Source organism: Branchiostoma lanceolatum, chromosome 18 (genome assembly GCF_035083965.1).
Source record: "Branchiostoma lanceolatum isolate klBraLanc5 chromosome 18, klBraLanc5.hap2, whole genome shotgun sequence".
Taxonomy (NCBI): Eukaryota; Metazoa; Chordata; class Leptocardii; order Amphioxiformes; family Branchiostomatidae; genus Branchiostoma; species Branchiostoma lanceolatum.
The window spans coordinates 4,770,733-4,785,846 of NC_089739.1; the positions used below are offsets into that span (position 1 = coordinate 4,770,733).

The 15,114-nt window shown below is 39.4% G+C and overlaps 2 protein-coding genes across 4 annotated transcripts; one reads left to right on the forward strand and one right to left on the reverse strand.

Annotated features, from left to right (window-relative positions):
* Positions 1–1,002: 1,002 nt before the first annotated feature.
* LOC136424095 (glucose-induced degradation protein 8 homolog) lies at positions 1,003–7,528 on the reverse strand. 3 transcript variants are annotated; one of them, XM_066412522.1, is made up of 5 exons: positions 7,405–7,528; positions 6,642–6,798; positions 5,662–5,858; positions 3,354–3,551; positions 1,003–2,886 (listed from the first exon to the last, which is right to left on the reverse strand). In XM_066412522.1, the coding sequence occupies exons 2-5, from the start codon at positions 6,757–6,759 to the stop codon at positions 2,713–2,715; spliced, it is 687 nt and encodes a 228-aa protein (XP_066268619.1). In that variant the 5' UTR covers positions 6,760–6,798; positions 7,405–7,528; the 3' UTR covers positions 1,003–2,712. The 3 variants fall into 3 exon arrangements, with proteins under 3 accessions (XP_066268619.1, XP_066268618.1, XP_066268616.1); XM_066412521.1 differs by having other exon boundaries at positions 6,642–6,802; positions 7,405–7,516; XM_066412519.1 differs by having other exon boundaries at positions 6,618–6,802; positions 7,405–7,515.
* Positions 7,529–7,681: 153 nt separating this feature from the next.
* Positions 7,682–15,096, forward strand: LOC136424090 (proteasomal ubiquitin receptor ADRM1-like). The gene is made up of 10 exons (XM_066412513.1): positions 7,682–7,970; positions 8,741–8,857; positions 9,614–9,755; positions 10,044–10,112; positions 10,464–10,569; positions 11,027–11,184; positions 11,710–11,807; positions 12,253–12,354; positions 12,719–12,821; positions 13,642–15,096. The coding sequence occupies exons 1-10, from the start codon at positions 7,776–7,778 to the stop codon at positions 13,740–13,742; spliced, it is 1,191 nt and encodes a 396-aa protein (XP_066268610.1). The 5' UTR covers positions 7,682–7,775; the 3' UTR covers positions 13,743–15,096.
* The last annotated feature ends 18 nt before the right edge of the window (positions 15,097–15,114 follow it).

Genomic DNA, 15,114 nt, shown 5'->3' on the forward strand with positions numbered 1-15,114 from the left:
AGCGTAATAGTTGCAGCATGCTTGTTGCATTTTGAGTTACAGGATCCCCTTTCAGACCCACAGCTTGTATAATGCAATACACAAGCAGTGGCCCCTGGTTAAACAGGTTACAATTTCTTACATATGATTGGCCGGTAATTTGAACTGGAAGAACATCTGATTGGCTGATAGCTGGCCAATGCTGGCCCCCCACAAGGACATATTGTAGACTGTTTTGGGGCCATTTTTTGCATATAATTAGCCGGTTCACAGTTTGAACTGCATATGTGCAAGCTGATGCCTTGTGAGTAATATGTCTAAGTTAAATGCCGAGACATAAACAAAACACGTTTGGACATGGCCTCAATCATGGTCTAGACAAGAAAACTGTTTACAAGTCAGGGGCCTTCACCTTTGACCTTGCACTCTTCAAATCATGAACCAGCTTATTGCATACAAGCTGTAGGCCTTGTAGACAAGGATTCTGTTTGAGAATATGTACAAAAGTATTAGACATGCAAGTAGACTGGGTGTTTAGAACATTTTTGTTTCGATACATAAAAAAACTGCAATTTAGGATTACTGCAAATACATCATGACTTGAATATACATACAATGTATACACTACTGTTACCATGTGTCATTCTTGCAGCCCTTCTTGGGGATTATGAAGAGAATTAAAATCAAACTATGATTTTCCCCCCTAACAACTTATACTGTAAATTCAGTTACTTTCGCGTTGGTCTTATTTAGCAGTGGGCCTGAGGAAAAAAGTATTTTTGAAAGTGTTCTTAATTTCCAGTTTAAACACTTTTGTAGCACAGTAGTCATGCATTAGAAAGATATTGATGTTTTTAATTTTCAGTAGAGAGGTCACAGAGAAAACCGAAAAAATGAAACCACCATGAAAAGTTTAAAGATTTCCGATATGCAGTTTTTGATAGTACTTAACATGTTTTCAATATGCCCCAACACTATGAACGAAGAACAGACAATGTAACGTTACCAGTAAAGAAAAGGGTGTTTAATTGAGTAATTTATTGAGATAGTTAGGAAATCCTGCATAATAACATACAAATGCAGGGAAATACACCATCATGATATATTATGATGCCCTATACATTTTTTGACACAACAAAACTGTTGAATTGTTGAGTGAACATTTGAGTTTTTTTCAAGTACAATACATGAGAAAGAAAGGAATTGTAAATTTAAACTTAGAAATCCTGATTCTTGGCCAAATAAATAACAGAATTTTGAATAAGATTATTGTCATATGTTTTGCTTTTTGAAATGATTACATGTAACAAATGAACTTTTCATAAAATTTAAGAAAACAAAACTATGTCTCACACTTAACATTCTGCTACAGTTAAAGAGAATACAGTACATGTGTAACCCAACATACAAAGAACATGAACAGCGATAGATACAAAGTATATACAAAATATTATCTACATCTTTACAATCAGTTAAAGTCAACGTTGTTTTCTCTTTTAATCATGCTAATTCCAAAACAACAATATGTACTGATATCTTGCACCAGAGTTATGATAGCAAAAGTACTGCATTACAAACAAATCTGTGGAAAAGAAAATTATGGTTATAGTGAAATATTCCTAGCTTCTACCAGGCCTTCTGGAGGGGTTATTGATAGTAGAATTCTGCAGAAATATTGAAAATAATTGACCATAAGAGTCAGTTCTAGTAAGAGTGACTGTAACATTTCCTCTTCACAGGCAAATGAAATCCTATGGTGTCCAAACTTCCCTGGCAAATCATTCTCCCTATACTATAGCCAGCGTAGTTAGTCTGGTAGAGACTAACATATTACGAACTTGAGAGGGAGTATTGGGTAATTTTGCAATGGCAAGTTATGTTCCACCAAGATGGTGTAGCTTCTTGAATGTTTCCTATTCCAATTTTTAGGATAATCTACATTGTGACTCGTTTCAGCAAGTAGAAAGCATTCTTGTTCCGAACCTGGTTACATACATCATGTGATCCTTGTACGATTGTAAATTGAGGGCTTAGGATAGTTGTGCACTAGTGCTGCGTACCTAAACGTAACATCAGGTAAAGGTACCGGTACAGAGGTACCGGTGCCTGAACCTGTACCTGAAAAATGTGTTCTTCTAAACTTCTTCAATAATGACAGAAACATAAATAAACTGTTTTCAACTTGACAGTGTCTTTTTTCAAAGGTTTCCTACCAGTGGTAGGAAACCTTTGAAAAAAGACACTGTCAAGTTGAAAACAGTTTAACACCAAACTCCCTTGGCCTTGCTATCAAAACTAAGGGCCTGCCTGAATGATCTGTTGCATATTAGTAACGCCATTCCAATATGTCACTTTGGTCACGTTTGGTGTTGCATGAGGCCATGAGGTCAGTCACAAAATAAGCACATACTTGGTGTAAATTTATATTGGTATTTTGGACCTGTACCTTATCAATTTTTACGGTACAGTACCAGTACGCAGCACTATCGTGCACGTGTCGTACAAAACGTATCTGTCTTATTACAGAAAAGGCTGTCTAGATCCTTGTCAGTGGTTGGTTCTGTCAATGCCCGCTTGAACATCCTACGGAATCAAAATCGTACGCCACATACAACGGATGTGACCGCGCTGTAACTCTTGAATTATAACGATAGCTGTATCATAGCATCCTTACAGTGTAGAAGAACGTTGCCTTTTATACAAAGATATCTACATTAACAGTTTGAAGAGAAGTCATTTAGGGTCTTCTATCTCTCCCTTGGCTAGGTCAGTCATGTGAGGGTACTTGACTTTTTTCTGGTCGAGTTCGTGTTGAGCCCACAGCAGGAGTTTTAGCATGTTGGCCAGCTTTGGGGTTGACTCTCTGTTCTCAACTTGTAGAATAGCCGAGTTCAACTCACTTGCAACCTAAAAAAAGAAGGAAAAATTGTACATAAACCTGATTATCTTTATATCAATATCAAATATGAAAGAACCAATTCATTGTAAATCGTTTATTATCAGGAACTGATTATACATAATATTTTGGTTTGGTCGACTTGGGAGACTTTCTGAGAGTGATTCATATGTGATATATATATGCAAAAATGTTGAGATAAAAGTTACTCAAAACTGTCTAAGAAGATCAATCAGAGGGCTGATAAAATCTGGTTATGTTGCAGTGCCAAGGTCACAGACCAGGGGTCCCAAAATTGACCTTTGTCTTCCCAGCACCTACCCACATACTAAATATCATTACAATCCGTCTTAAGTAATGCTGACCACAAATGTTGGGAAACACAAACAAATAAACAGCCACACACACAGACAGACACCAAAAACAATACCCCCATTTTTATGGAGGTAACAAAATATCACTTTTAACGCTTTCCCACCTTTTGTCTTTGAGACGGGTGAAGCAGCTCGCCAAACGGGGAGTCCTCCGGGTTCTCGAAGGCGAGGAGAGCTAGCGTCTTTTCCAGTTCGTTCAAGACATCAGCGTTTTCCTCCCCCCTCTCCGCCAGGTGTGTCTGTGCGTACTGCAGAGCCCCCTCTACATCCTTCTTCCTGATTAGCTCTATCAGATGTTGTTGCTGGTTGGTCGAGAAGAAATCAGATAAGCAACTAAGATTATAATCATTTGTCAATCAAGCTCAAAATCTTTTACCGAGCCACAGTTCATTTAGATGGAAGTAATGACAAAGCTTTCAGATGTATCATATACACATGTGTACTCTAACCTCTCAAATAGAAGTACCCCCTGGAATAGAAGTACCCCCCGGACAAATCTTCAAAATGTAATATAAGTACCCCCTGGAATAAAAGTACCCCCCGGAAAATTTCAAAAATCGACAGTCGAGGCTAGGTAAACTGTGTCCATACATGTACAACTGTCACTGTCAGAGGGAAATAAGATAATAAGCAGGTAGGTAGCTTATATTTAGTCAATTATGCCATACCTATTAAGTATATAGATATTGAACAGAATAACTGTCCATAGCTTGTTCAAATCATGATGGTCTTCCTCGCCTCTTCGTAAAATATAATAGTAATATTGAAAAATTGGGCATAGGTTCCCCGCTATGACCCCTAACCGGGGGCCACGGTGCTTTCAAATTCAACAAGTGAAAATGTACATGAAACATGCTTTTTCTACTTGGAACTTGAAGCAAGTGATCAAAGAAAATTGTTATATCATTTTATTATGACTGACAATCAGTGACATATAACAAAAATCATCAGAGTACTTAAGTTAAATGTACCTGATCATATTTTCTAAAGACATCAACCACAAAAAAAACACAAATATGAACACAGTCCTTCCACAAAAGAAATATGTCTATAAACTTTTGCTCCATAGCGTCGAAAACAAAGTGAGACGCTCGGATTTCGAGTTCCCGCGGTAAATCCCACAATATTGAACAGAGATCGACTGTAAAAGTAGCTCAACGTCACAGACCGCACATACTAAGAAGTTACCCATTACGTGTTGACACTAGAAACCCGCGATGAACCGCCTAAATTGGGAAAATCTTACGATTATTTTAAAAAATGAACCCTCTGAAAATAAATATGGCCTTGTGTGTCTATCGTTGCCCAAAAAATATAATATTTCCATGCGTTTACGGTATTATTTTAAAGATCGGTATCCGCACTACGCAATATGCTGCTAGTTTTACTGTCGCCATGCCTGAGAGTGGCGGCCATGTTTCGCGATTTCGCGCTGTTGTTTACCGAATCATATCGGACATATTTCTGCCGTTTTAGAGATTTTGTGGCCTCAAAACACATATTACAAGGGAAGTTAAGTTATGATTGTTGTTTTAACGTGTTACATGTCTTCTGCGAACAAATAATTCTTCCGCCGCGCTGCCGATACTACGGATATAGTGGTCAGGAAATTATTATTCCCTGTGCAGGCGTGCACCCTACTCCACACGTTTTTGATCAGCGTGCTTTGGTTTACGATATAAACAGAGACTATCAAAGTTATTTATATGAAAATTGTATTTTAAAATATCAATGTCGCGTCTTTTTTTCCGGTTTACTTTGTAGCGTCATAGCGATATCGACCGATATGTTACGAGTGCCGCCAGGATACTTTTCACAAGGCCGTCAAAGCGGCGAGAAAATCAACGCCGGTAGGCCGAAAAATAGCGAATTACGAGCAAAAATACCGGGGAAATATAGGCAGATAAACCTTAACTTACGATTTTAGAGGGATTCCTGGTTTGCAAAGCCTCAATTTTTCAAAAAATAATAAACGTACCGTCTAGAATAAGAACGTACCGGGTGGAACTATAGGCGAAAAAAAATAAACGTACCGGTACGTTTATTTGAGAGGTGAGAGTACATGCATACATGTAATCATATCATTACCATATATTTTTCTTTTAAATCTCAAATTCTGAGATCTGTCACTGGATACAAAAAGGATGTATCAATATTTCAGATTCAAAAGTTGTTGAGCACATAGGATTAAGAAGTAACAATAGACCGATTCTGACATCTAAATTAGCAGTCCAACCAATGAGAGAATGGCAATTAGCAATTTGACCAATGATAGTGTGGCTGCATGTCTGTCAGATATTTGCATTTTCATGTTCTTATTTTGCAATTGCATTTCTACATTTTGACAGAGGGGGGTGGCTTTGGGGTACATGTAGGTCTATTGTTGTATTAAACATTTTGCCAGAATCATACCTGCAAATGGAAGTAAAGATATCTGTTGTCATCTAACAATTCAGGATGAAGGTTATTGACAAGTGACATGGCTTCTTCTATCTCCCCCTTCTGGATAGCGTCTCGGATCTTTATTCTCTCTTCCAGGGATTCCGTATCCATGTTCATCGGAATTCCGGCCTCCACGCGGAATTTCTCCGCGGCTTCCTTAAACCCTTCTAATGAAGAAAGGAAAACCACTGTTTTTTGTGTTATACATCAAGGAACAGCACAGAAAAATTGCACAGACACACAAAATAGATCACAACAACCTTTTTTTTAGTAAACACAGTAACAAAACATACATATTATATCATATGCATAATATTTATATGAAAAAAAAACATGTTATATTAGCAGTCACCATTAAAATTTATCAGAAAACAAGGTAAGAGTTTGCAGGTGTAGGATCAACTCCATATATGACATATGTTGCTTGGTATCAGTGTTATGGAACCATAACCTCAAGGCATCAAGCAATGCTTTTTTTCTTCAAATCATGGAATCACATTTGGACAGCAATCTTCACAGTGGTTCACTATGTTACACAGTTAACTATATCATGACACAAACCCTGACACTCAGCCAATAGTGAGACATTTTTTTAAAAAATTGGACGGAACTCAAAATATCATTTGCATATGTCTATGCAGTTGTCAAGGTACAAATGTATTCCTGACATCTACCTAATCCCCACCTAACCTACAAACATTGCACCCACTACAAAAACAGCGGGCGGCCTATTCAAATTTAGCGTTGTTTGGTGCTTTCTACACATTATGATTGAAGCATAATCGGCGCCTGCACTTTACCCAGAGCAAAGCCAGCCAATCATTGAATCAAATAATACAATGCTTTACTAAATTTAGTTCCACGTTACGTCCAAAACCCTGCAAACTCCACCACTGTTTTCCCGTCCAACGTTACCTCGTCCTTACCTGAACTGCCGGAAGAAAACTCACCGGTCACTAGGTAGTTCATGATGAGGCGGTTCATGTCGGCGCGGGAGATGTGTAGGGAGTTGAGTCGGTCCATCCACTCCTGTTTGGTGATTTCCTCGTGTTTCTCCGTGAAACTCATGCTTGTCCCCAGGATAGCGGCGTAACGCAGGGCGGGCTTCTAGCTGGAACACATATGGGTCATGTGTTAATGTGTATTCAATTAGTCTTGACATCATTTCACAATTTTTGTGCTGTTTTAACCTAATTCAAGTTTAGGCCATACTGATTGACTATGGGTAACATGCTCTAGGTATCCAAAACTGATGCTAGCGGGCAATTAAAAGGTAAGTTCATGTATCTGACGTTCTACATATCCTTGTAGTTTTTCAAAAAATTTACGAGAAAAGATGGGGTTCATAATTTTTTACACAAGGATATGTTTAACCTCTGGTTCTTATATTAAAATTCAATTAAACCTTCAACGTCCTTAGTCAAGTCGGACTTTAGTGTGGTATCCATTACAAAATCTTTCAGAACTTTCTACTTTGAATATAGAGCTTACCACAAACTAGTGGCTGACTTTTCTAAGTGTAGATAATTTTTGGAAAGGGGGGAGGGGGCGCCATTTTTTGCCAACAGCTAGACCAACCCTACCATCCGAGTTACTTTATAAAATTTTCGCCTTCACAAAAATGCTACGCTGAACACAGGCATCTTAAAGAAAGCTCAAACATCTTAAATAACAATACAAATAGTACTTAATGAACGTTTCTGCTGACGTTACCTTGCGACGCGTCGCAAAACAGCCGACTTTTTCCTCACACTTTTTCTGTCCTTCTTTTTCCAGACAATCCTTGGGGACGAGGTTCCAATCCCAGAATGCCGACTTGGATTTTTTTCGCAATGACGTTAAATTCAAGTAATTTGTATAAGTCATAATCAAAATTTATAAATAACAATAAAACCTATTGTGATTTATGAATTATATGATAGATTATGACTCAAAGTTATATTTTTTCAGTGAACTTCTGGGAACGAGATGGAACTAGGTCTCGCGAGATTACGATTTCTTAACGAGATTTCACGAGATTCTGCAGGTCGAAGAATCATCTGAAAAATCGTCTGAAAAAGTTTCTGCGAAGTTTTGGTCAGAAAATGTCGCTTTTTGGTGGTCAAACGTCGTCCCGCTCCAGTAGTAAGTACCTGCTGGAGTTTCGGGCGGGGAAAATGAACCTTAAAGGGACGACGGTAACGGCGGACAAGCGAAAGGGGACGGTGTACCTGCACCAAACCGACGACTCTCTCATGCACTTCTGTTGGAAGGATCGGACGAGCGGCACGGTCGAAGACGTAAGATTCTTTTCATATTTTTGATTCCTAAGACATCTCCAATGTCTCAAGACAGTATCTTAAAGTGTCCAGCAAATGTAGATGTCCTGATGATGACGATTTAAGAATAAGGAAGCCGCTACCCGTTATTTTGAACGTTGATAGAAACGGCTGAGTCACGGAAATAAGCAGTTGAAAGGGGGAGGGGGGCAACACTGTGTACTGTGACTTGCCAAAAACAGGCATATTTTTCTGTCGACGTAGAAAAAGAACCATAACATAAGTATCTATGTGTCCTTGGTATGTGTAACATCACAGTCTGTATTTGAAAGTCAAAAAAATTACTGCCCAGCCTCATATCTATATATATCATGTCTATGATTTTTCATAGAGCATTCAATTCACCTCCTTGATTCAAATATTATTAATCAAATATGAATATGCTAGATAATATTTGTATATCACAATAATTTCAAAAATAAACCTCCTTGATTCAATTTATCAAATATGAATATGCTAGATAATATTTGTATATTACAATAATAATAGAAATAACGAGAAGTGTGAGCTCAACACTTGAAACGTCTGAAAATATACATTTCGATAATCCAGTGGTGTAGATTCAATTACAATTTTATTCTTCGATTTCCGGGACCTGGCTGACTAATAAGTAATATTCACAAATGTATACTACATTGTAGTATGCAGATGAACATAACTTATTATTAAGTATGATAAACCAAATCAAGTGAATAATTTTGATTTAGTTTATGATTTAATTTTTCTTTCAGGATCTCATCATTTTCCCGGACGACTGCGAGTACAAGCGTGTCCCACAATGCACCACTGGCCGTGCCTACATCTTGAAGTTCAAGTCTTCCAACCGCAAGTTCTTCTTCTGGATGCAGGTAACTTTTACGTGCACTGTGTCTTTTCTTACAATCACATGTACATCACTGGCCAAGTCGTATTCCTCAAGAGCGCAATACCAATACATAATCAAGCTTTGAAATGCAGAAATAAAGGGAACAGTTGTTTTAAGGCAGTCTTGTGGAGTCGAATGGAGAGGTCATGGATTCGTTTGCTGGCATTCCAGGATACATGTTGTGTCCTTGGGAAAGGCGCATTACATGACTTTCCACATCACTCAATGCCATGAATGAGTACCTGACTTTGGTTGAGGAGGTATTTAGCAGTGGAAGGAGAGGGTTGGGCTCCACCTTCCAATACCGTTCCCTAGACACAGTGGATAACAACCCACAGTGGATAACAAAAAGGCTATGGGACTACTATATAGCTACCTTTACCTTTTGACTTTTAAAGTAGCCAGAGTAAAGCAGCTAGTAAGAGTTCTACTTCTAGCCAAATATCTTAAATGGTCTCTTCTTTTCTTTTCTGTGATGCTTTTAATTTTTGGAGAGGGGGGGGGCTGATTATTTTGATGAAGCTGCAGTTTGACTTTGACTTGACTTTATTGGGATCCACAAAAACTTACAATGTGCAGCTATTCTTCCTGTGGTCCTTAAACAAATACAAATACATATACACATAGATACAACATTACGCAATACTGTCCCACACAATACATTAACAAATGTTAAAAGTGTTGATTGAGAAATAGTCAAACGTGTTTAGATTTTTCCTATCGTTTCATTATCTTTTAGGAGCCCAAGACTGAAAAAGATGACGACTACGAGAAGAAAGTGAACACGCTGCTGAACAACCCCCCCACCCCGGGGTCCAGCGACAGCAGGGGTGGGGGCTCCGCAGGCATGCCTGACCTGGGAGCCCTGGGGGCACTCGGAGGTAGGTACACTCAACACATGTACAGACTAGTAAGTGCTTACAGCTAACAACATGTGTTGTATATTCTGTATACATCCATCCCCGTTCTCCTACTCATAGCCTAATGTCTGTGGGCTATACAATATACAGGACCCTACTAAACTAGGCTGATGTTGCAAAATTGTATAGAATGCAATCAAGCAAGGCTCTGTGTAAGAGAATAATCTATATCAGGAGCTTGCATTTCAAACAGCCAAGCAGAAAAGTTTTCTGTCATCCCCAAATGGTTGACGTGTCTTTCCTACCCAGGAGACACCAGTGGACTGCAGAGCATGCTGGGAAACATGGACCAGCAGCAACTGATGCAGTTACTTGGAGGTGAGAAAAGCCAAAATCAGAATCTGCCTAAAGTTTAAAAATGAAGCACCACCAAAAATACACCAAAGAGGCAGATAGTATCCAGTTTTTTTTTTTTTCAGAAATAGATAGCTAAATCTAAGAATTATTCTACCAGTCAATGTAGAACATTTTTTTATTCAATGTATGAAGATGTTTTATTTTTGGCAACACCTCAAAGGTGTCCCCTGCAAAATGAGAGCATCTAATTTCTTTGTTTTCTTAGGGTAGGGCGTCCGGAAGACACCCTGACGCCCTGCTAGCTAATAATAGCATGCACATGTATGACTGTTTGTACATGTGGTTTCACAAGTGTGTTCATCTTTTCATCAGGTCTAGGTGGAATGGGTGGTCTTCCTGGTGGGCTTGGCGGGTTGCTTGGCAACGGACGCCCCAGCACTGGAGGTACCGCCGGGTCTGCAACACCGTCCACTGCCACGTGAGAACTTTTGTATTCTACCTGAGTGTCCTCCAAGAAAAATGGACTTTTGGGCTTGTCAGTGTCTGTGTGTCTGTCTGCGTTTCAGGATATTTGTGGTCAATATACCTTCAGAACCCTTGGATGGATTATGATGATATTTGGTATGTGGGTAGGTCTTGGGAAGACAAAGCTCAGGGCCGATTTCGGGCCCCATGGCCATGGTGTGTGACCTTGGTACTGTAGCAGAATTTGCGTTTTTTTGTATCTTTTGACCTGGACGTGCTATGGACTTGATTTTCTGGTGGCGGATAGCTTTTGATGTAAATAAGAAGGGGTGTACATATGTTCTTGCTCTCATTCATTTTAGTTGTTTTTTTCCAATCAATGATACATTCTATGGCACAATATTTGAACCAAGTGTTGTGGTGTTCCACATTTATATTGAGCATATTTTTACCCCCTCCCCACCCCACAGTACTACCCCCCGTCCAGCTACGGCCGCTGCTAGCCTCCCCTCCCAGAGTCAGACTCCCACCACGCCTGCACCTGCAGCTACAGCCACGGCCACAGGGGGCGCTAATGCACCACGCATCCAGCTCAGCGACCTGCAGAACATCCTGGCTGGCATGAATGGTTAGTAATGCCGTATATCTGACATTTGCTGCTCTCTGATTGGATGGTAAAGTTGTGTAATTTTGCTATTTGTTGGCATGTGCAAATTCAATATCTCCACAGTTAAATAGATTTCAACCTGTTCTATTCTGCTCTGCAAATATGAGTTCTGCTAGTTGTAAATTACTGTTTAAAAAAAACTGTATGCATACAGAGCTATTAAGTTGTCGGCTGTAATGAAATAACATTATATATTGTTATTGACACCCAATGGTTGAGATATATTAGATTTTTGTATTTGTGAGGAACATAAAACATTTTTGTTGGTGCCAAGAGATGCTGACATTTTGATGTACAATACAACTTACATGGAGGAAAATAAGACCGAGATATTAGAGACATGCAACCATTGGTTGAACAGCTAATTGCCATGCTCTCATTGGTTGAACTGCTAATTGAGATGGACAGTCAAGATCGGTCTATTAGGCATAGAATTCAGAACCACGATACTGCATAGTATGAAAGCAAGATGATTTTATGCTGCAGCCCCAGCCGAGGGAGGTGCCCAAGCAGAGGAGCCACCAGCTGTGGACTTGTCTCACGCTCTCACCCCGGAGAACATACGACCCATCCTTAACAACGAGGTAATTTGATTCCTTTGATGATGTCACAGTGAACACGGCAGCTGAATCGAAACCTGGCACTGTGGCTTTTGGAAAACATTATTTTCAGAAGCAAACGGTGCAGGATTATCATGATTAGGCTTAAGAAAAAAATGTTGTGTTTCGAGTTACCCGACCGACCCTAGTAAGAACCTTTTATCAGGGTTGACAGCTGACAAGGGACATGAATTTTCGATCTGACATGATCTGAGTGATGAAATTGAAAAGACACTTGCTGCATTTCACACTCTTTTGAACAGTACTTCTTTGTTCAGTTTAGTGATACACTTCTGCATATCGATTTTAAGTCATTTTTAAAGTAGTTACATGTTTAAACAGCAGATGCGTACATGCCTGAAATCTTCCGAAAAAATTGAGATTGCCAAGGAAATACAAAATTTTTTAAAAAATTCTTTTTATTTTCTAGGCCTTTGCTAGTCAACTGATGATGCACATGCCAGAGGGAACAGAACTACCACGAACACCGGAGGAGCTTAGTAACACTGTACAGGCTCCACAGTTCCAACAGGTAGGGCTGTAGGGATAGGCGGGGGGTGGGGGACAGGGAGGGGTAGGTACCCTGGGGGCAGTACGATAGATGAATAAGTACAGGGAGGGAAATGCAACAATCCCAGCATGCCTTGCAAAGACACATTCCACAATACACATCCCAGATGGCTGACTGTAAGCAACAAGCATGTAAATGCATGTAAAAAAAATTGAAAAACCTTTATTTTACCTTTATGCTCTAAGCCAAGTACATGTAGAGTAACATGTTGACTTTGACCGTGCAGCAACTGGCACAATTTGATCAGTAGATTTTTCACTATTGATTGATGACATGATACTACTTATGCATTTTGAACTAACACGTTTGAATCATGTTTGTGTAGGCTGTGAGCATGTTCAGTGCAGCTCTACGGTCAGGACAGTTGGGGCCACTCATGAACCAGTTCAACCTGGGCAAGGAGGCAACAGAAGCAGCAGCTAAAGGAGGTGGGTAAGATTCCAAGATCTTAGGACAACAGCATAAATTTGTATACTGTCAACTTTATATAGAATACAACACACTCAGGGTATTCCGTATCACCCGAGGTACCAGCCCGACCGCGGAAGGGCTGGGAACGTTGGTGATGCGGAATACGCTGTGTTGTATTTTATTCATGTCATACCCACCTGAGAAAACACACATTTCAATGCAGAGTGCACCAAAAGTTGAGGGATTTTTGTGTCCGCAAACACAAAACTGTAACAACATTGATTCCAACCTCCGAATCCGGTATTCAAATTTTCGGCGGCGGCACAGCCGGCGGGCTCGAAATGCATTCGAAATATTCTATTGAAGCCCGTGTGATACAACTCCCGAACCCTATGTGATACGGATAGTTATCACACGGTCTGGAACACCCGTATCAGGCCCAGGTATGACAAAAATGCAGTTATGTCACATCTTCAGAAAGAATGCTACAGCCACATGGTTCACATTTAGAAACTTTATTCAAGCCCACACTCAGACATATTTTGCCGGTGTGGCTTCTTCAGTGGTTGGACTCAAATAAACGCAAGTACAATGTGTTCTGGCTTTTATAAGCCAGGTGCATAGTGCTCTAGGTAGTTTGACCAATCACAGTTCAGCAAGGCTTGACAAATCACAGTTTAGCACTTAGACCCAGCATCAGAGCAGACTGCACTACCTTTATAATTGCTAAACTGATTGTTGCTTTTTTTATTTCAAAAGATTAGTTGTCAAACAGACCAATCATGCCTGTCTGTCGAAGTTGAAGATACCTAATTTCATATCCTCTTCTCTTTTCAGATGTTGTAGCTTTCGCCAAGGCCTTACAGAAAAAAGGAGGGGGGAAGGAGGGAGAGGACTCTGAGAAGAAAGAAGATGACGACAGCATGAGTTTGGACTAAGTAATTCTATAAAGATATCCTCTACAAAACAGACTTGTCTATTATCCTACCAAGTCAAGAGTGTGTTCAAAGCTTATAGTTTGGCAAAAACAGAACAAAGAAGCATTGATATGGAACTTAAACGTCAACTGTCCAATGAGAAGTTTTTTTTCAGCATTATTAACCAGTATTGAAAGTTATTTCTTTGGGTTCTGTTTTAATTTTGGGTCCCATAACTATTGCTAATGTGCTTTTGACACTTGGTTGATTTAGGGGTATTTGGTATTTGCAATAAAAAAAGAATCCTTACAGAAATCACATGTATCTGTAATGCAGAGTACAGAAAAGCACAGAATGTTTTCATTCTTATAATGTCAGAGTCTGAATGTCAGTATTCATAAGTATTATTGCAAATGAATATAAGTGATGGCATACAAAGCATTCACAGCAGTGTTTGACTTCTTTGCACAATACAAATACATCCAACAATGCTCATATTAACTTTGTCTGTTACATTTTTAGCATGTCCACTATGAAGCTATGCACATTAAACATCCATACAATGTAACAGTAAACCAGCATCTTGAAAGTTCATCGTGTTGCTAGAAATAATTCTGCAGCAAAGTTGAAGTGTATTCTTCAACATGACAAATTGGACTTATCGAATATAACTCCAGTCTTTGTCAAAGAATGAGCAGTCATATGATCCACTGCTCACAGAGTCACCTGTCTGCAAAACGTGACATCACAGAAGCAGTGGATTGCTCAGTCCTTGACAAAAACAAGTTAGACACTAGTGGAAAATTGTGGGTAAGTCCAATTTTTGGTTGGAAATTACAGTTAGCTAGTTCAGCCTTGCTAAAGTAAACTAGCATATCATCTTATGCTGGTTATGAACAACAGTATTGAGTCTGGTCTCGTTAGAGTGTTCCATATGGTCTCATCTCTGTTCTATATGGTCTCATGAGACTGTTCTATATGGTCTCATGAGAGTGTTCTATATGGTCTCATGAGAGTGTTCTATATGGTCTCATGAGAGTGTTCTATATTGTCTCATTAGAGTGTTCTATATGGTCACATTAGAGTGTTCTATATGGTCACATTAGAGTGTTCTTTATGGTCTCATAAGAGTGTTCTTCATGGTCTCATAAGAGTGTTCTTTATGACCTCATAAGAGTACTTCTTTATCTCATGACAGTGTTCTATATGGTCTCATGACCGTTATGCACTGTTCTATACAGACTACAGAAGTCTACAGAAACTGCCACTTAGAGCACGACCTAGTCATGCACTGGAACATGCCATTGAAACTGGGGTGTTGTCTCTATCATACTTGGACAATACTCGAAATAAAGTGTGCAATTTGGTCATTTCATACTTGCATTTCACTTGA

What these genes read in the sequence shown, in the direction of transcription:
- LOC136424090 (XM_066412513.1), top strand. Translation starts at nt 7,776, where the DNA reads ATGTCGCTTTTTGGTGGTCAAACGTCGTCCCGCTCCAGTAGTAAGTAC. An exon ending in CGAGCGGCACGGTCGAAGAC is followed by an intron (nt 7,971 to 8,740) that starts GTAAGATTCTTT and finishes TTTTTCTTTCAG; the next exon opens with GATCTCATCATTTTCCCGGA. An exon ending in AGTTCTTCTTCTGGATGCAG is followed by an intron (nt 8,858 to 9,613) that starts GTAACTTTTACG and finishes ATTATCTTTTAG; the next exon opens with GAGCCCAAGACTGAAAAAGA.
- LOC136424095 (XM_066412519.1), bottom strand. Translation starts at nt 6,759, where the DNA reads ATGAGTTTCACGGAGAAACACGAGGAAATCACCAAACAGGAGTGGATG. An exon ending in GTTTTCTTCCGGCAGTTCAG is followed by an intron (nt 5,859 to 6,617) that starts GTAAGGACGAGG and finishes TTTCTTCATTAG; the next exon opens with AAGGGTTTAAGGAAGCCGCG. An exon ending in ATCTTTACTTCCATTTGCAG is followed by an intron (nt 3,552 to 5,661) that starts GTATGATTCTGG and finishes TCGACCAACCAG; the next exon opens with CAACAACATCTGATAGAGCT.